The sequence below is a fragment of the Bidens hawaiensis genome, unplaced genomic scaffold (genome assembly GCF_021521415.1).
Source record: "Bidens hawaiensis isolate Kalapana, Puna unplaced genomic scaffold, B.hawaiensis_p1.1 tig00019386_1, whole genome shotgun sequence".
NCBI classification, from domain to species: Eukaryota; Viridiplantae; Streptophyta; class Magnoliopsida; order Asterales; family Asteraceae; genus Bidens; species Bidens hawaiensis.
The window spans coordinates 314,357-336,504 of record NW_027492945.1 but is presented as its reverse complement, the minus strand read 5'-3'; the positions used below and the strand labels follow the sequence as shown (position 1 = coordinate 336,504).

Genomic DNA, 22,148 nt, shown 5'->3' with positions numbered 1-22,148 from the left:
ATGAATTTTCAGTTTGTTATGATCGTGTTATTAGTGTTGTATCAAATATTAATGATTCAAGGAAACCCATCCCGGAAAAGATTAACTCGATGGGCAGCCGACGGAAACCCATCCCGGAAAAGATTCAAGGTCGTTTAACAAAGTTTTTTGTCTCAAAATTGCCGAAGAAGTGCAGCGGTAACAATTTGGCTGATTTCGTTCGACAACATGGGGAGATTTTCGACTTGTATATTGCGAGGAAACGGGATAGATTTGGTAACAGGTTTGGTTTTGTAACCATGTTGGATGTGAAAGACAAACAAGAGATGGTGAGAATTCTTGTGCTATTCGTATGGGTGACTATTGGTTACACTACAAAAAAAATGTCGTATAGTGACATACAAAAAGTGTCATTAAATAACAAAAAATTGCCACTAAAGTCCCGAATAAGAATGTGCGGCAGACAAATAAAGTGTCATTAGAAGCGGTGACGCTAAAGCCTTTTAGAGGCACTTTTTAGTTGTGTCGCACAAACTTTTTAAGCTTTTAGTGGCACTTTTTTTTTCCAATAAAAATATATTTTGTGGCAAAAATTTTGCGTCACTAATCATTTGTAGGTAAATTTCATACTAATTTTAGTGATAGAATTTCTATTAATCATTTATAGTATAAAATAAGAATAAAACCATAAAATGTAAAAACAAAATATTGTTACTTTAATTAAAAGTTCAATCGTCTTAAACTTATTCCAAATGTTTACAAACAATTTCCAATAAGTGTCAAACTAAGTTATCAAACATATAAACACAAAACGAACAAATGTTGCAAGATTAACTAGCAAAGCACTCATCGCTTCCAATGTGGTTTCTAGTCAGTCATCTATTGTTACTTTGTCACTTGTTCTCCCTAGAAAAGTAGAAGGCATCCCCAGGTTCATCAGCATGTTTAGCACTTGTCTTAACCGAGTCCCTTCTTACAAGGGTTGCAACACCATCTCTACCACCTTCCATTGTTTCCTATCAATCTGGATTATATAATTCTATGTTCACAAAATAAATTCAATACAATGTAGCTTACGGTAAGATAATTCCTAGAGTAAGATCATCTCCTGTATTTTCAAAAACTCTTCACATAAGCATCAAATTGAGCAAAATCAAATATTAAAAATTAGCATCACCAAAATTATATAGAACAATAACTAACTCGTATATTTAGATAAAGGCGCCCAAAGTAAAACTCAGCATATAAACCTTCTAAATGCACTTTGGTTTAGGATTTGAAGTATTACTACAATGACAATTAACACATAATACATAAATAAAATTGTTGAGAAACCATTAACTCATACATTTACAAACCTTGAACTTTCTCTAGCGGGCTTGTCACACAGATTACTAGAGCTGAGAAATATTCATGACGCCGAAGATTAATGTTTGTCATTTTGCCACACTTTGAGGATCATATTCATAATAGCCTCTAGAAGACTTCAGCTTGCTCACACTAAAATCTCCGTAACACCATCAAAAGCAACTAAGCAATAGAAAAAATAATTAAAATTTCATTATCACAAACACCAAAATTTATTAAAATGTTTTAAAACACATTTCGTACACCTAAAACCGATGAGCTACAGTGAAAAGAAGTTTTCTCATCTCGTTCTTTGATAGGCCAAGCTCTTTGCTAAAAGACTATGTGGGCCTTCATCCTTACAAAACAAATATACAAGAATTATATATTTTACTACTTTTTAAACATATACGTTGACATAGTGGTGCGCATGAAACCAAAATAACCAATGTTAATCGAATGAACCAAACCCAAAAGGGAACGTTTGTGTTTATTTTCTTCACACCATTAAGTAAATTTAAGTGTAAAACGATAAAACCTTTAAAAAAGGGTCACACAAATCATGTTACTAAAAAATTATTACATGGACAAACCCTGAATTGTCGAACCAGTGTTTAAGAAAAAGATTCTTGCAATTATCATGAGGCCAGATGCAGTAAATAGTATGAAGAGAATGACTATTATATGGCATAACTAATTTGGTTCTAACCTTGATTTATTGTAATGGAGCATGCATTATTTTCATCTAATGATCCTTTCGACCACCACCATAAACTGTCTCAATGCACCAACCAAAAAACAAAGGCACATAATATGGGGTCTGATTTATACAGCATGTGCATTATTAAAAAAAATATATGTCAAACTAAAAATAAATTAAATTAAAAGTCAAAAACTCACCACAAAATTTTTCATAGATGAGAAACTGCAGGATGAATAGTTCTTGCCTACACAAAATAAAATTATACAGTTATCAAATCACCATAGTCAAAACTAGTAAAAAAACATGAACTCCAGTCTTTGGATTTCAAGCAATTACTCGATTAGGGTTGTGAATCTGTCAAGTTAAGGCGATTTGTGATTTAAAGCTAACACTATTAGGATGAAGAATATGTAGCTTAATTAGGATGCGTCGAACCTGTTGAATCAATTAGGATAACGAGACCATTGTGAGACTAAATTAGATTGTGAGGGTCGTCGAATGCCTTACCAATTGATCATGAGAGGACTTCACTGATTCCGGAAAGAAGAGGTCGTTGAAAAAAACTTTGGCGGCTCGGGATTAGGGTTTCTCGAGACATAAGAATGACTTCATCAACTAGTATTCAACTGGGTGATTTACAAAGGAGCGGGACATCAATAATTTTTTGGAGAAACAACGAGGGAAATTTGCAAATTCGAGCGGATATATTCAAACTCGGGTGAAAATATTTTATACTGAATTTTCGAAGGAGATAAATTTTTAATTTTAAAATTTCGTCTTTACTCGTTGGCTTATGTTTTATGATCAAAATAACTAGACTTTACTCATCAATTATCACTAACATTTAGTTATCAGAATCATATTTATTTGGATATAAAATGATTTTGAAAATTACTTTAAATATTTCATTGTCAAATTTTTTGGTTATAGTAAAATAATTCTCGTTTTATAATTACTCAATAAGTGATCATAACAATTTCATAAGAATTTTAAATGTCACTAAAAATGTGTCATGACAAATACAAAGTGACGTTAAAAATATAAATTAGTGACACATAATTTAAATGCCACTAAAACGTTTGTCAAACAAATATAGTATTCTCAAAGTGCCATTAAAAGTCTAAATTAGTGGCACAGAAAACAAAATGTCATTAAAAGTGTGTGTCGCTAAATGGCTTTTTATTTGCTTTTTATTTGTAGTGTTAAGAGCAAATGTAGCAAGGTTCACATTGGAATATGGTGAAATTAACATTGGTTACAAGGCTACCAATGACACACACGGTGGTTCTAAAAAGAAAGATGGGACAGATTTTTCTTCCGATAAGGGTATGACTACAATGTTCAATTTGGATGGAAGATCCTTTAAGGAGGCGCTCACCGGAAGGCTTGATTCTGTCAGGAAGTACCGGGTGGTTGTTGTTGAGGACCGGGTTAATGCGTATAAGAGTCTACATGGGAGAGCCTTATTGCGAAGATGATTGATTTGGACACCTTAAAAACATCAAAATCATTCAAAAGGAATTGCATCATGTCGAAGGTAAGGTTCAATATTTAGGTTGTATGATGGTGATGATATCCTATGAGGAAAAGGACTCGGCAGCAACAGCGTTTGAAGCGTCCAAAGAGATTATTGGGAAATTAACGTCTGTCTATGTTTGGGAGGGCCAGACTTTGGGTTATGAACGTCTTGCATGGCTAAAGTTACAGGGGTTACCTCTTCAATTGCTTGCAAGTGAAGTTATAGACAAGGTGAGTGAGGTGTTTGGGATGATTCGGACCTATCTTATGAGTACATTGGAGTGTTAACAGGCGATGTTAAGCGGATGGCAGAGTAGATTATACTTCAATGGCGCGACAAGAGTTTTCAGGTTTGGGTGTCGGAGGAGAGGGAGACTGGGACGTGTCGGAGGAGGTTGACGGCGAGGGAATGGATGTTGATAATTGTGTAGCAGAGGCTGAGGGTGGAATCAAAGGTGGCGACGGTGATGATCCGAAGGATGGTGTCGAAGCTGACGTGGCCGGCCAGAAGGGTAACGGTTCCGTTAGTTCGGAAACGGAAGGCTCTTTAATGCAGAATATTGACCCTTCCGTAATTGTTGGGAATTTAAAGGAAGGTATTAATGAGGAGGTTTTTATTTTCGGAGACAAATTTGATTTTGATAAAGTGGAGGTTCATGAGTTTCTAGAAGACTTAATTTGCAATGTGAACAAACGTAAAAAGAAACAGGTTTTCTCAGGTGTGGGCCGACCCAGCCCAAGCTACTCTAGTAGCTTAGAAAAGAATAAGATAGGGAAAAAGCCCAAAGGTGTTTTTGGACTAGATTAACTTCTTGGGCTTAATGAGGAAGGGATTCAAATTCAAGAGGATTATGATGGTGGAGCTCAGAGGATTATGATGAGGGGCATGCTTTGGGAACAGAGGAAGAGGAGGGTCGGTCTTCGGTCGGAAAGGGGTTTCCTTTATCCTCGGGTAACAGTGATTTTAATGCAGAGAGTGTCATTGAGGCGGAGACACAAGCGACAATTGTAGTGGGTGTTAAGCTAGGCGCTCAAGTTGAGGTCTGTGAAGATTTCATTAAGGAGAATATTGCTAAGGAAGGTGTACAAGCAGGTTTGGAATGAATATTTTATCCTTAAATACTAAAGGTGTTGGGGTTGTTGGGAAAGATAATTGGGTTAAAAAGTTAAAGGAGGAAAATGGTGTGTCTGTTATTGCATTGCAGGAGACTTTGTGTATTCATGTTAATAATTTTAAACCTAATCGATTTTGGGGTAGAAAAAATTTGAATGGGAAGGTGTTGACTCATTAGGCAGATCTGGGGTTTGTTGATGGTGTGGGACCCTAGTGTTGTTTTGAAAGATTGCTCTGTTAAATATCAGAACTTCATGCTTGTGTTTGGTCGCCTTAAAGAAGATGACACCAAGTTAAATTTTCTTAATATTTATGCTCCTAAAAAACGGTGGATAAATGTATTCTTTGGAGTGCTTTACTATCTGTTATGAGGGGTAGGGAAGGCCTTTGGTGCCTTTGTGGTGACTTTAATGCTGTTCGAAATGAAGATGAAAAAAGAAATTCGAAATTCAATCAGTCGAGTGCTTCGGATTTTAATTCTTTTATTGATGAAGCTTGTCTCATGGAGTACGGGATGAAGGGTAAAAGATTCACTTTTTTGACAGGCGCGGGGAATAAATGTAAAATGAGTAAACTGGATAGATTTCTTGTGTGTGGATATTTTTTTAGCAGATGGGCTGAGGCTTGTTGTCGAGCACTTCCTAGGAACCTTTCAGATCACTGCCCGATTCTTTTGTCTTTGGTTAATAAAAATTTTGGTGCGAGACCTTTTCATTGGTTCAATTCTTGGCTCGATAGGGATGGATGTGAGGAGATGCTGGTGAATGCTTTGGATCGTTATCAGTCAGTGGGTTCTCGTGATGTTACTTTATCTAACAAGTTTCGGTTTCTTAGGAATTTAGTTCGGAATTGGAAGGCTAAACAGGACGTCTCTGAAGGAGAAGAGTCATGCACTTTGAAGGTGGAGTTAGAGAGTCTTGAAGCTACTATGGAACACAGAGATCTGGTTGAGGAAGAGGAATGGGTCTGGGCTGAGTGTAAAAATGGGTTGGAAGAGTTGGAACTACATAGATTGAAATATTTGAAACAACGGTCTCGTGTTCGTTGGGTTATGCATGGGGATGACAACACAGCTTATTTTCATGGTGTGATTAATGGTAGGAAGGTTGTTAATGCTATTCAGGGGATTTTGGTGGATGGTGTTTGGGTTTTAAGCCTAGCTTTGTCAAACGGGAGATTCTCAAGTTCTTCAGGGAGCATTTCTCATAAGCTCTTCGTGTTAGACCTACTCTTCGTTGTGATAACATTAAGAAGGCTCCTTTGGACTTTGTAGACGACCTTATTCAACCTTTCTCTAAGGAGGAAATAAAGGAGGCAGTGTTTTCTTGTGGTGCAGATAAAGCTCCTAGTCCCGATGGGTTTAATTTTAATTTTATTCGCAGGTTTTGGAGTTTTTTTGAAGAGGATTTCTCTGGTATTTTCACAGAATTTTTTGATACAGGTGTGATTAATAGAGGTTGCAGTTCTGCCTTTATTACTCTCATCCCAAAATGTAAGAAATCGGTCAGCCTGAAAGATTACAGACCTATCACTTTGGTTGGTATTATTAGTAAAGTGATCTCGAAGGTCTTAGAGGCTCGTTTGAAGAAGGTTATGGATTCAATTATTTCTGATACTTAGTTGGGCTTTCTGAGCGGGCGCTTTATCTTAGACCGGCCCTTATTAATTAATGAGATTATGTCAAGAAGAAAGATAAAAAGGATTTTTTTGTTGAAGGTAGATTTTGAGAAAGCATGCGACAATGTAAATTGGGGTTTCTTGATCTCTATTCTGCAGCAGATAGGCTTTCCTGAAAGGTGGTGTAATTAGATAATAGGTGTCTTACATTAGGCAAGATCGGCCATTCTTGTTAACGGTTCGCCTACTTCTAAATTCCAAAGTGAAAAGGGGCTGCGTCAAGGGGATCCTCTATCTTATTTTTTATTTTTGGTTGTTATGGAGGCGCTTTCGTGCAAGATCTATAAGGCCATTGAAGAAGGGGAATTCAAAGGGTTAACTTTGGCAAAGGATGGTCCAGTTGTTTCGCACTTATTTTATGCTGATGATGCCCTAATTTTGGGTGAATGGTCTCATCTCAATGTGGCTAATATGGTGAGGATATTGAGGTGTTTTCATGCGTGTTCTGGCCTTAAGGCTAATATTCATAAGTCCAACCTTTTTGGGCTCGGTACGAGTGGAAATGAATTGGCGGAGATGGCTTCTATGATGGGCTTCAAGTCGGGGTCGTCTCCGTTTGAGTATTTGGGTATTTTAGTGGGAGCGAATATGAATAAAATAAGCAATTGGTGTAAGATTGTTGATGTCTTTGAGGCTCGTTTGGCTCTTTGGAAGGTTGTCGGATTCATGATTGATGACGTGGATACCCTTACTCACCCAGGGAAACCTAGAAGTTAAGAAGCAACAATCACAAGCTGTTAGACAAAGAAGCTCAAAGCTTCCTCACCAAAGCTTCTAGATTGACCATGGAAGCTCCTCGCTACAGTAAACCTCATAAAAGTCATCTCTGTTATGATATAAAGCTGAAACATACCATAAATTATAGATGTCGACATGGCAGGACAAAAGCAGAAAACAAGTTACTCTGAAATGGTATTACTTGTCTGCATGTGTTAAAAGAGGAGTTGACCATTTCCTTTTAAGAAGCTTATGCTTCCCAAAAAAGCTTCTCAATGCCTATAAAAAGAGGACTTCACCTAACGGTAACATTCATTCACACTTATCCTATATCTCTCTACTCCATCTCCATACTTACCCTCTTATAACCTCTTGTATAATATAACCGATTCTCACTCCAGAGGTTGATCGCAGGAGACCCCTTTCTGCGGTGAGACTAAGTAGTCATGTTTTCTTTGATCTTAGCAGGTTAGGGAGCTGTGTTAGTTTTTTACTTTTGGACCGCCATACCTTCAATTTTCGTTATACATGTTGTAGATCAATATCCATAAACAAATTTTAATTTACCAAGCTTAAATTTCTTTAAGGCATTTGCCCGGATAGCATGTTATTTCTCCGGTTGCATCCCAAGTTCACTCTCTAACATGAAATAACTTACTTCTTTGTTTAGGAAACTCAACCAATTTGTTGTCTATATTGTTGGCCCAAACTTGATCTTTGATATTGAATTAATAAAGAAATATGATGAACAATAAGATATGATCAACAATCTTTATTGATAACTTGAACTTAGATTGAATGATCTAAACGTTCTGATGCAGCCCCTATATATTTACAGATCACCAAAAGACATGATGATTAGGGTTGCAACCTTTCAAGAACCACAAAACAACATACACGTGTTTTGCAAGTTGCAAACTTTACATATGGACACTCTAACCCCAAGACTTTATACATACTTAAACATACTTTCAACTAATTACATCACGTCCCTTGTACTTATTGATGACGAGTGATTAATATACTACATGTATTGGATTAAAAAGAAAGCCGATAACCTTGTAGATCAATTGACTTCAAAGAAGAAAACTTAGACAAGAAAGGAGGCATGAATGAACTGTTGTCAATGCCTACACCTAAGAGATGCAGTTGTTCAAGACTAGTCAACTTTTGCAGCAAATCCTCAAAGCAAGGGCATTGAAGCTTTAATGGATTCCATGATAGATCTAACAAAGTCAACTGCATCAAGTGGGAGATTTCAATCGGGATTTTTCAGGTGAAGCCAACTGAGATAGAACAAGGCTTCTTAATTTCTTTAGACGAGCAATCTCATGATTTGGACGAAATACAAAACACATTATGATGAAAAGTATTTTGTAGATCCGATAAGTTTCAACCAAAGTAGATTTGCGGATCCAGTCCAAGCTTATGCTTTTATACCATTTGGTGGAGGGCCAAGGTTGTCATGCTCAGGCTACCAAAGCTTAATATTATTGTGTTTGTGCATTATGATGTAACACGATATAACTGGCTGGTGATATAGCCGATGAGCCTATTCTCATGGATCCGTTCCCGTTTCTTTCCAAAGGGATGCCTATAAAAATTTCTCCCGAGTCTGAATACTAGCCACATTGTAAATCTCAACTAGTTTGTTGTACTATTTATTTCCATCTTAATTCTTATATATGAACTAGGATTTCAGTTTGCATCAACTGGTCTTAGATCGATGTTTATAGTTTGGAAATAGTATGTTATGTGTTACTCCCTCCATCCCATTAAAAGTTTCCATATTTCCTTTTTTATTTGTCCCATTATAAATGTTCACTTTCAAAATTTATTAGCCAATTCCAAGTTTACCCTTAAACACACACAACCAGCATTAATAAATAATATTGATAGACGCAATTTACAAGGGCATTGTTGTCATTTGGTAAGCGAAAAAGAGTAATCATTTAATCTATATTGAACTTTGTATTTTTCAAACCATGACACTTCTAATGGGATGGATGGAGTAATTATTTTGAGATTGAATCATTTTGACGACTAACTAGTGTATTGAATATGTACTTTTCAAATCACCAAAACGACGAAACAATGCTTCGAAACGACAAAACAATGCTCCAAAACGACGAAACACTGCTTTAATTAACAAAACTCAAGTCGTTTGGATCACGTTTCAAGTTAAGTTATACATCAATCGACTCGTATTCTTTTTCTAATCAAAAGCCCTAAAACATTAGTTCGAATAGGAAAAAAAATATAATGTCAAAGTCCTTTTATTTGTGTGGGGGGGGGGGCATTGGGCCAACTTTTTTAAAATTTGGGATCGCCATTTATGATAAAATGAATAAGGATTATTATCAGTCAATTCTATTCATTAAGGATTATTTAAATCTAATAAACCCAAATAAAATTTTTCATTAAATGATCCATTAAATTTAAATCAATGCGTAACCTTGACTCAGTGATCAATTTTTCATACATTAGCTTTTCATTATATAGTTGTTAATTTTTGTCAAACTTATAAACTAGAAAACTAATTAGTTATCATGTTTTATAACAAAATAAATACATTTAATGCATTATTATTATTAATAGACATATACGTGTATATAATATAAACTTACCGGACAAACTCAACAAATATCTACAAAGGATTAGGGATGAGATCGGGACCGTACCGTACCTATACCCGAAAGTACCTGTACCTAAAATCTGGATACTCATACCTGAATTATATGGTACGGGTACAGGTACTTTGGGTACGGTACTCGCTTTATACTCCTTTGTTCTTTTTTTTAAATCTCCACTAAACTAGGTATCGGTAATGGTACGATGCCGACAATCAATTATCTATAATACCAAAACCGTAATACCACAACTATAACCGTAATGCCGCAACCAAAACATAATACCAAAACTAAAAATGAAACAAATCAACCATAATATAAAATTCATTCAAAATCAAGTTATGAATACCAAAACATGCAAAGTATCAAATTTTTTTTATCAAAATCTATAAACCAAAATTAACTTATACAAAGAAAGTCAACATTCGTTTAATCTTCGCTAGTCATCTTTCCATTTTCCCTTTTTCCTTTTCTTTGTTTATTTTATCCTCAATTTCTATAGAAAAACAAGAGATAAAAATAATACATGTTATTTAATGATATACACAATTACACATACATGAAATAAAAATATACGAATACACAATATATAAATATACACATATAGATTGAGAATGAACTTATTCAACTAATATATATTATGTTTTGCAAATCTCGTTTGAAAGTTAAATATGAGTGTTGGAAACCTAATAAAAGCCCCTACATATTATAAACGGGTACCAACACCCGTAATACCCATACATGTACCCGAACGTACTCGTACCTATAATCAATAAATTTGGGTACCCATACCCGTACCCGATACACACGTACAGGTATGGATACAGGTACGGGTATGGGTTTTCAGGAAAAAAATCTCATCCTTTCAAAGGATCATCAAACCTCAATTGTGGATGTTGTTAGTTTCTCCTTGTGTTTCTTATTGGCTTTACCCATCTGTGCTTCCTCATCTCGTATGACTCAATGACCCAATCACCATGCTTACCATAAAGTAAGTTCCCCAAAACAATTCCAATTACAAACCCACTTCCAACTCCTAACAACATGATCACCCAATTAGTTTTATCACCTGGGAAGAAAGACCCACACTCAATGTTCTTCGGTGGAAGCGTTAGTGTCCTTAAAATTTGGCATTTCTTAGATAAAGGTGTTCCACACAAATCGGGATTACCCATGTAGGAGTTGTTCTCAAATGTAATTAATTGTTTCCCTTGAGGTATGGCCCCATGAAGATGATTGAATGACACATTAAAAATTTCAAGGAAACCAAGTTATGACAATTCGTGAGGAATTTCCCCACCTAGCTTGTTTTGGGAGAGATCCAAAGATTCAAGATTCTTTAAGATGGGAGGATACGACCTGTAAGATGGTTATTTGAAAGATTAATGGATTGAATCCCATGTAGATAATACAGTGATTCTGGGATCAACCCTTCAAATTTGTTACTAGAGAGATCAATAACTGTGAAGATGTTTAAAATACTAGGGTACTCCATCTTGACACCTTTGTTTGTTAGTGTCATCGAGTACCTCACTAGAAAATTCGACTTTGGGTCAATATGCAGATATATTTCCATAACAGAGGATTTTCTAACATTAAACGATTTCATTGCATTCCATGTTTGAAATAACTTTTGTTGCAGTTGTCCACTAAAACCATTGTTGGAAATGTCTATGATGCGTAACTTGAGGAATGGTGAGCCAATTGTAGCCGGACCTTGAATCACACCAAAAAACTTATTGGATTGTAAAATGAGAACTTGTAGTTTAGCAAGAGTTCCCAACCAAAATGGAAAGACGTCTTTGAAAGAGTTACCTCCAACATCGAGAAATTCTAATTTGGTGCAATTAGTCAATGATTTTGACAGTTGACCTGTAAATTGATTTTCACTCAAATCAATTTTCTTCACCAGACTTCTTTGAGTAAAGGCATTCATCATTGGCCCATGGAAGTTATTTCTTTTTAAATCCAAAACTTACAACAAACTGGCAAAGTTGCCTAAACATGGAGGAAGCATTCCAGTCATGTTGTTAGAAGACAAATCTAACACTTGAAGGGATTTCATTTCACATATCAGTGGTGGTATTTCACCGATTAGTTTATTGTTTGAGACATCGTAAATAACCGTGGTTAGCGGTGGAACTGGAATTCTTCCTTGTAGCTGATTATACGAGATCTTGAATTCTTCCAAACGAACCCATGGGAGAAAATGGGGTTGCCTATGAAATCCAGTGATTAAGTTGTTTGAAAGATCAAGAATCTGTAATGTTTCTTTGGTATTATTCAAAATCCACTCTGGGACAAGGCCGGTAATGTTGTTGTTGCTAAGAGTTAAGATTGCCAATTTTGTTTGGGAGTGCAAAAAGATTGGAAATTCTCTCGAGTTGCATGATGAGAGTCCTAGATAAATCAATTCTGGTAACACGGTCAGATTGGTGTAGTTGGTGTCGACTAATGATACTTTTTTATAACCTAACAACAAAACTCTGAGTTTGGTGAGTCCTACAAACGTACCAAGGTCCAGTCTGCCGCTAAAACTGTTATCTTCTAGGGTAAGCCATTCGAGACATTTGAAATTGGAAAACGAGCTTGAAATTTCTCCTTGTCTATGATAGTTAATTTGGTAAGGTTCATAAAAGAAGATGGGATATGACCATAGATAGAATTTTGCCGCATTGTAACAGCACTAAGTTTGGTAAGATTCGAAAGAGAGGGCAGAATTTCATCATATATGTTGATATAAACTAGACTCAACACTTCAAGGTTTGTCAGTCGGCATAACCATTCATGTATGCGTCCCTTTTCACAAACTTCCAAACCAACAGGGTTTGAAAGACGTCTTGGCAATGTAGGAACTAAGCCCATGAGCTCATCTTCACCAAGTATCAAGAGAGTCAGCCGGGTCATGTTAGAGAGAGAACGTGGGATGCATCCAGAGAAATAGCATGCATAAAGGGACAAGTATACCAAATGGTTTAGTTTGCTTATGGATTGTGGTATACTCCCAACAAAACTTGTGGCTCCCAGATCCAAATGCTCAAGTAAGGTGTTGTTTTGAAATTCAGGTAATGAACCAGTGAGGTTTGGGTTTTCGCTCATATCAAGATATTTGAGATTGGGTAAATGAAATATTTTTGACGGAAACCAATCTCGAAGCCGACAACCTTGAAGATCAATTGACCTCAAAGAAGAAAAGTTAGACAAGAAAGGAGGTATGAATGAATTGATGTCAACACCTGAGAGATGTAGTGTTTCGAGTTTAGTCAAGTTTTGCAGCAAAACCTCAAAACTAGTACTTGGAAGCTTTAGCGGATTCCATGACAGATCCAACAAACTCAACTGCATCAAGTGCGTGATTTTAATCGGGATTTGACCACTGAAGCTCGAATAAGATAGATCAAGGCTTCTTAGTTTCTTAAGACGAGCTATTTCAGATGGAATTTGCGATTCAACAAAGTCGTTCATAGAGAGATTAAGCATTTGAAGATGAACAAGGCTGAAGAGTGAACTATTGGACTTGATAGGTCCACGGAGAGAGCTTTGGCTCAAATCGAGCCCAATCACATGGCCCTTATTGCTACAAACTACACCATCCCACAAGCAACAATCAAAATCATGATCTGATGTGTTGCTTGTGATCTTCCTCCAAGAGTCAAGCTTTTGAAACCTTCCAGCATCAAATGAAGCATAAGGTCGATGTAGAAAGCTTTGCTTAAATTCAAACAATGCTGAACACTCTTTATGATGGCTTAATAATGAACTAATACACGGGCTAATGACTAATAAGTATACAAAGGAGATGATTTGCATGAAACTGAAAGCCATGAAGAAGTAGCTAGGTTTAATTTGATAATTTATTTAATTGTAGAAGTTACAGTTTTGTTTATATAGAGAGACTATTTTGTATATTAAACACTCAATCGTTACAAGATAAGAAATGAACGACGGAGAAAATGTGATGAAAGTAGTGGTGGGCTAGTAATTGATTGTGAACGATCATTCACTTACTTTGCTGAAGATTATTTTGTTATAATTGTAATTATATGTTGTATTTAATTTAGTTGTGGTTATAATACTTTGGTGGACTGATTCCAAACACTCTATGTGACTTCTTCCTCTTTTCTTTCTTGGTGTTTGAATATTATCAATCAAGATATCAATTGCAACTTGCTATCTAAAGTGAAGTGTCCATTTTAGCAACTATGGATTATTTTTAACAGAACTTTTTTTATAAATAAACCTGGTCAATAAGAAAGTAGATACGATGAGACAATCGTACAAGCAAATCCAGAAAAGTAACCTCCAAAAAGTAAGTACAAAACTAGAAAAGAAAACCACACAGAAACAAATCACTCAAAGCAAAACAAAAAATAAAGTTGAAAATGAGTGAGACGATAGCAAACTCCCATGAACATGTCTCGTTTGTCCTGTTTGATTTGACTCATGATCTTGACCTTCTCGGTTTTCATAACCATCTTGGCCTTGATCTCCCCGGAACTTTTCTTGATCCATAGATGTGTTCTTCGGCTCCCCCGAAATCGACTATCTCTGTGACCCTGTCCCCGACCATTCACTCGGTCGTATGCAAACGCATTCCCACTCCTTTGGCTGCAATCCTGGTCATCTAATCGAGTGAGCATCAGTCATCTTGATCTTCTTAGTAAGCATCCTGTTCAATTCAACAAATCAAACCCTTAGGTCAGAACATAACTAGTTCGACAGAAAAAAACAAAATTCTGAATTAAATCCGCTTGTCCAACTCAATAAAAGAAGCAATCAATGGTGGTGGTCAAACCCTGCTTGTTTAACAAATAAATAAATAAAACCTTTTTTTTCCTTAAATTATCTCCTCACCAATCAAACCAACTTGTTTGATTTAATATTTCTTTTTCTTTCAATCACAGCATACACTTGTGTTTGACTTTTGTGTTTTCCCACTTTTTTCCTTGTGATCTTAGAGTACAAAAGCAAAACACCAAATTCCTTTTTACCTTTTAATAAATCCCTGCAATCACGTACTTCACCAAACCCTCCGTATCAATCACGACTTTGATTGACGTCTTGCCTCCTTATCAATCACGACTTTGATTGACAAACTCCAAGAGCGGTTATACCAATTCAAGTCCCGGATTGATAATCAACACACGAATTAAACGAATAACCCTCGTTTATATTAATCAGAAAATATAACTCTAAAAACTGATTACAACTTTCTCAAACCCTAACTCGGTTTGACTCTTGATAAACCCTAACTCGGTTACATCTAGATGAACCCTAACTCGGTTACATCTTGTTCACCCTCTATAATGCCTAACCACACTCGGTCGTATGAAAACGCATGGGCGGATCTAGTTAATTGGGTATGGGTTCACGGAAACCCACTGAGTTTCGGATTTTATATAGAATGCCTATATAAAATATGATAGTAAACCCACATATAAATTGTAAGTGAACAAATAAGCAAAGTTGAACCATGGTTTAATGGTAAAAACCTTGCTTTATTATTGTGAGAACCCGGGTTCAATTCCCACTTGCAGTAGATTCTTTAATTTTTTTATAACTGATTACTTAGTCATTGGTATGTGTATCTTACTATCTTATGCTTGGCCCAACAACTTAGCTAGCATGCAAATCGGATTGCTATGTATTACATAGAAAGAGAGATAGGCTTAGCCTTTCTAAAAGAATGTTTTGGTCATTAATTTGAGGAAAAAAATATGATCTTTAGTAAAATCCCATTCTTGGTACACTGAATCGACCCGAAACCGTCGAATTGAATCGAGCCATCGAAGCGACACGAGCAGTTAGAACGACCCGAACCGTAATACCGACCCGAACAGTGAACCCATTGAAAAATATTCCTAGATCTGCCACTGTGAAAACACATTACCACTCCTTTGGCTGCAATCCTGGTCATCTAATCGAGTGAGCATCAGTCATCTTGATCTTCTTAGTGAGCACCTGGTTCTATTCAACAAATCAAATCCTTAGGTCAGAAGATAAATCGTTCAAACCAAAAAAAAAACAAAACAAAACTCTGAATTAAATCCGCTTGTCCAACTCAATAAAATAAACAATCAATGGTGGTGGTCAAACCGTGCTTGTTTAACCAATAAAGAAATAAAACCTTTTTTTTCCTTAAATTGTCTCCTCACCAATCAAACCAACTTGTTTGATTTAATATTTCTTTTTCTTTCAATCGCAACATACACTTGTGTTTGACTTTTGTGTTTTCCCACTTTTTTCCTTATGATCGTAGAGCTACAAAAGTAAAACATCAAATTCCTTTTTACCTTTTAATAAATCCATACAATCACGTACTTGACCAAACCCTCCGCATCAATCACGACTTTGATTTACGTCTTGCCTCCTTATCAATCACGACTTTGATTGACAAACTCTAAGAGCGTAACCGCTCTGATACCAATTCAAGTCACGGATCGATAATCAACACACGAATTAAACGAATAACCCTCGTTTAAATTAATCAAAAAATATAACTCTAAAAACTTATTACAACTTTCTCAAACCCTAACTCGGTTTGACTCTTGATAGACCCTAACTCGGTTACATCTAGATGAACCCTAACTCGGTTACATCTTGTTCACCCTCTATAATGCCTAACCATAACTCGGTTTATATAGGCTAACCTAACTTGCTAGTCAAGACATTACTAAATATTATAAAACCCTAATTCTTGGGTTGGGCCTTACACTTGGGCCAAACAACAATTGACCCAACAATTTATACTTTGTGCTCGTGCTCTGCATCACTTATTATTTATGGCGAGTCTTCTAGACCAATCATGGGAAAAGACGCCAGAGCTCCGACAACGCGTACATCTCGTGTTTATAGAAATTTTTATATCGTAATATCCATTTCAATGAGAAATTAATATCGTTTTTGTTTCTTTTACATATTCAAACACCTGTGCAAATTAATCGTGTTTTGTTGCGTAAGAAACGTAAAAATTCCGTCTCCCGAATGGCATAAAGTTTTCAACAAAATCTCTAGTGAAGCCTTAGTGGCGACAACTTAGATTGGCGGTGTCAATAAGGTATTAGTGACGCATTTGCATTAGCAGTGAATTTGCCGCTACTATTTCTCGAAAACTTTGTTCCATTTGAGGATATTAATTTATAGGGACATTTGAATTCCGTGGAAGTTCATGGAATCTAGTGGGTCAAAAGAGTCATTTTGATAATTTTCTCTAGTTTTGTATATATATGTTTGTATGTATGAATTTTGTTTCATAAACTTGTAGTACATTTTGTCTATTTATTTCAGATAGAACGTGATTTATATTTTTTTTAACATATATTGTTGGAAGTAATTTCAGACTCTAAGTCACAAGTCGGTGAATTTGAGGGACTAATATTGACAAGTTGGTCATAATTGGTTGTGTTTCCTAACTACATTATGTTTCCTAATTGTACTATAATTATAATAGGTAATGTCTTTGATAACAAGTTAGGTTAAGTCTATATAAACATGTCATGGTTAGACATTATAGATTGTGGTGGTGTGAGATGCAACCGAGTTAGGGTTCATCTAAGAGGCACACACGAGATGTAACCGAGTTAGGGTTCATCTAGATGTAACCGAGTTAGGGTTCATCTAGATGTAACTGAGTTAGGGTTCATCAAGAGTCAAACCGAGTTAGGGTTTGAGGGTTTGTAATCAGTTTTTAGAGTGATATTTTCTGATTAATATAAACGCGAGTTATTCGTTTAATTTGTGTGTTGATTATCGATAAGGGACTTGAATTACAGGACTTGAATCGGTATCAGAGCCAAGTTCAAGAAATCGATAATCGAGTTAACTTTGATCGGCAGTGAGGCAGATCAACGGTATAGTGATTGGCGGCGATTGATGGCTTGAGAGGAGCTATCAATCGGCGAATATCGGACCAAGTTGGGTTTGTACCGATACATAGGAGCAGCGGTGTGGGTACTGTTACGGCGGCGCAACGATTAGGTTGTTCGTTCAGCAACATCTCAGAAACAAAGGGTTTCTAATCAGGATTCCGCTGTGGGAAAAAAAAATCTTGCATCGGAAACTAGTTTCTACAGTGATATGGTTTTGTAATTAAAGTATATTATTAAAGGTGTGAGAAGTGAAAAGGGCAAAATATTTGTGTGGTGACTACTGGTTCCTATCGTGAGGATAAAACAAAATTTAAAAAGTTTATTTTTTTGGTTCACGAGGAGTTCAAGAAGGAAAAAAAAGGTGTTTTATTTTCTTTCTTTTGGTTCAACTGCTTGAACTTATTATTATAGGTTACATAAGACGGTTTGATCATTATTATTGGTTTTTATTTGTGTTGAACAGGACGGTTCAATTCAATGTTCATATTTTATTGGCTTACGAGTTAGGTATTAACCAGGGTTTGATATACTTTATTTTACGAGCAAGCGATTTCGGTTCTGAAAAGTTGTTCGGAATTGATTTGTTCATATTGTTCCGACGGACTGGAGCAAGGGGTTGGACAAGCGCGTTTAACTTGGAGTTCGATTTTACAAGGGTTAAACGAGTTATGTTTGGCCAGTCTATTGATTTAAACGATGTGCTTGTGGTTTGATTCGGGAACAGGAGATGATCAAGGAAGATTGTTGTCTGCTCGATTAGATGACCGGAATCGTAACCAAAGGAGTGGTTATGCGTTTTCATACGACCGAATGAATGGTTGGGGGACAGGGTTACAGAGGTAGTCGAGTTCGGGGGAGTCGAATAACACATCTATGGATCAAGAAAAGTTCCGGGGATATCAAGGCGAAAATGGTTGTGAAAACCGAGAAGGTCAAGTTCATGGGTTAAATCAAACAGGGCAAAAGAGACATGCTCGGAGTTGAATGACCACTTATTTAGAGTCAGAAATTAGGGGGTGATTGTTGGAAGTAATTTCAGATTCTAAGTCACAAGTCGGTGAACTTGAGGGACTAATATTGACAAGCTGGTATAACTGGTTGTGTTTCCTAATTACATTATGTTTCCTAATTGTACTGTAATTATAATAGGTAATGCCTTTGATAACAAGTTAGGTTAAGTCTATATAAACATGTCATGGTTAGACATTATAGATTGTGGTGGTGTGAGATGCAACCGAGTTAGGGTTCATCCAAGAGGCACACACGAGATGTAACCGAGTTAGGGTTCATCTAGATGTAACCGAGTTAAAGAGTCAAACCGAGTTAGGGTTTGAGGGTTTGTAATCAGTTTTTAGAGTCATATTTTATTATTAATATAAACGCAAGTTATTCGTTTAGTTTGTGTGTTGATTATCGATATGGGACTTGAATTACGGGACTTGATATATCACTTGCATTTTTAAAACTAGTTAGAATCTAAATTAAATCAGGTTATCTAAAAGAGTTAAGTACCAGTTTAGTACCTGTGGTTTGGCCAACTACGCAACTTTAATACATATTATTTATTTTGTGCAAATGGCTACCTCAGTTTCTTGCATTTTTAGTACTTCTTTTCTAACCCGTCTATTTTTTCCGTTAAGTGAGAGATAATTTGGTAACTTCGTTATTTTCTTTGTCTTTTTCTTTTCTTTTAAACGCTTATATCTTGTAAACCCTAAATCCCGAAATCATAACATCAAAATCCAAATCCTAAATCCCCAAACCCTTTCTCCATATCATAGGGTTTAAATTTTTATGATATTTGGGGATTTAGGGTTTGAATTTTAATGTTATGATTTGGAGATTTAGGATTTACAAGATATAAGCATTTAAAAGAAAAGAAAATAACGAAGTTACTAAATTATCCCTAACTTAACGGAAAAATAGACGGGGTTAGAAAAAGTACTAAAATTGCAAGTTTTTTGAAACTGAGGTAGCCATTTGCACAAAATAAAGAATAGGTACTAAAGTTACGTAGTTGGCCAAACCACAGGCACTAAAATGGCACTTAACTCTATCTAAAAATGATATCTCCAGGAACAGAATACTCAAATCTCATTAAAAATAAACTATATCACTTGCACATATCACTACTTCCTTGCATAATATGACATTTAAAATTTTAAAATACAAACACCGACTATCTTATATTACCCAAAACCCTTAGAACGACAATAAGCGAGACTTTGGCCGTGAATAACGAAATCCAGTAATTAAAAGTCAATTTTTTCATGACACTACTTATATAATCTTTTCCCCTTATTCATTCTAAGTCTCATCAAAATTTTTGTCACCCAGATCAATCTAAATGGACGGTGAACAACAAATCATTCGATCTAGTAGACAAGAAGAGCCTGATTATGCCGATAGTCTGGAACCCGGCTATTGCTTTTGTCCGACGGACTACGATCTCATCGTCCACTATTTGAAAAAGAAGATACAAACTGGAAACCACCCTAAGTGCCGGTTACACGTGGTCAATCTTTACGACTACCATCCCCAAGAACTGTCTGGTTAGTAACAACTTCCCACCCTTTAATTAACTTGTACATATGACCTTAAATAAGAGTATAATTAATCTTGATCGTTTCTTGTTTTGTATTTTTTTTCTTTTAACACAATTAATTTGAATGTTTTCTTGATGACAGAACGATACTTATCGCACGAAAACAAGTGGTACTTTCTGACATCTAGAGATAGAAAATATCCAAAAGGGGACTTACCTAACAGAAAAACCAAGAACTTTGGATCTTGGAAAGCATCACAGAGATATACAACGGTTTATAATAAAGCGAGAGAAGCGGTTGGAAGTAAAAGAAGTTTAGCTTATTATGATGACAAGGGGAAAAAGACGTCATGGCTAATGCATGACTATATACCACCAATGATCCGAATCTCCCTATCGGAAGCGATGGAAACAAGGTATGTATACGTGTGTAATTTCTTAACATGTCCGTCATATGATTCTAGCATGGCCAACTTTCCTTGTTTTTGTAGCTAAGTGATTGTGTGTTGTGCGAAGTTTACAAGAAGGCGCCGGTGATGATCCTAACTGATAACAATAAACAGTCCAGAAAAATTCAGAACAGACGGAATCAAGAACAAAACCAAATTGATGATGAACCTCCAACTAGAAAACGAAGAGTATCGGCAGGTAATTTACCTAATGGACCAGAACACTTCCCAGACTCGACAATAGATGTTGAGATTGCTACACCAGTGAGGTTTATGTCTACAACGTATCAGCAATCACTTAACAACATTGATGGGTGTGATCAGCCATTTCCTCCTCAAACTTTACCGCAACCAGTTAACAACATTGATGGGAGTCGTCGGCCATTTCCTCCTAAGCCATCACAGCAACCTGTTGACAACATTATGCACATGAGAATAAACTCTAACCTTAGGAGGTCAGGTAGAGCAGTTGAAACTTTTGTTCAACAATTTGCAAGAGAACACGCTGGGCCTTATTCGGACAACAACGGTGGTGATAACACGATGGGAACGGATCCATATACACCGACTTCAACAGACAGCCTTGATGACCCTACTGATCCAATGTCTTGGGTAAACAACTTTTTCGAAGATCTACCTCCGTGATTCTTGACAGACTTTCCGCATGAAGATCCAACTCTAGTGACTTGGCCAGATAGTACTAATGAAGATCCGTCTTCAGAGACACAGCCATACTTCGGCCTTGATCAAGATATTGGGGTTTCTTGATGAACATGTTTTAAGATATCATTTGTCCAAACGTATTTCTTCATTTTGAAAATGCATTTGCATAACCAGCATCTAATTTGTTGATATACCTATGTCATAAATACTTTTTTAATGGGTGTTGATCTATTTCAATTCCTTAGAATGTTTCTCTTCAGATGGGTGGAATATTTGATTTTCTTGTTATTTTATGCTTTTTTACTTGGGAGCCTTCCCTACATATTGTTCGTTTAGCAATAAGGAAAGTGGGAAGCCTAATGTGTGGGAAGTATCCTCATGGTCACGTAATGTGGCTAAACAAGCCTTTGTGTTTCAAGACGTTGCTTGCAATCCAAACCGCACCCAAAGCATTATGTCGATAGTTTGGAATCCAGCTATCGCTTTTGTCCGTATTGAAGTTTAATCATAAACTTAGATAACTTATTAGCATAGTCAGTGCTTAGAATATAATAATAGGTAGTTCGTTCAAAAGTTGTAACTTAACGAAGACAAATTAAAAGATGTGTCACATCCCGTTATTGAACCCACGCGATGGTACCAGCTCCTATAAGAGGCCTCAATGGTCAACACTTTATATTTAATTTCATTTTCGTGTCGATCATCCAATGTGAGCGTTAGATTAAATTAGACGCAATTTAACTCGTGTAGCTCTCGAATAAATATCAATTCATAATCTTCCTTAAAAGTTGTATAGTATGATATTGTTTGGCAATCCTTCACGTAGGTGATAATTCTATCTGTTTTTACTTTGTGCTCGTGCTCTACATGACCACTTATCATTTAATGTGATAAGTGATATATATATATGGTAGGTTTTCTAGACCAATATTGAGATT

General features: G+C 36.1%; 2 protein-coding genes and 1 pseudogene across 2 annotated transcripts; 2 read left to right on the top strand and 1 right to left on the bottom strand.

Moving 5' to 3' along the window:
* Positions 1 to 5,028: 5,028 nt before the first annotated feature.
* LOC143558281 (uncharacterized) lies at positions 5,029 to 5,934 on the top strand. The gene has a single exon (XM_077047138.1). It carries the CDS (start codon positions 5,029 to 5,031, stop codon positions 5,932 to 5,934), a length of 906 nt encoding a protein of 301 aa, XP_076903253.1.
* Positions 5,935 to 6,596: 662 nt separating this feature from the next.
* On the top strand, positions 6,597 to 7,055 carry LOC143558280 (uncharacterized). The gene has a single exon (XM_077047137.1). It carries the CDS (start codon positions 6,597 to 6,599, stop codon positions 7,053 to 7,055), a length of 459 nt encoding a protein of 152 aa, XP_076903252.1.
* Positions 7,056 to 10,584: 3,529 nt separating this feature from the next.
* Positions 10,585 to 13,510, bottom strand: LOC143558279 (receptor-like protein 6; annotated as a pseudogene).
* Positions 13,511 to 22,148: the final 8,638 nt, after the last annotated feature.

Coding starts and splice junctions, on each gene's coding strand:
- LOC143558280 (XM_077047137.1), top strand. CDS start 6,597: ATGGAGGCGCTTTCGTGCAAGATCTATAAGGCCATTGAAGAAGGGGAA.
- LOC143558281 (XM_077047138.1), top strand. CDS start 5,029: ATGAGGGGTAGGGAAGGCCTTTGGTGCCTTTGTGGTGACTTTAATGCT.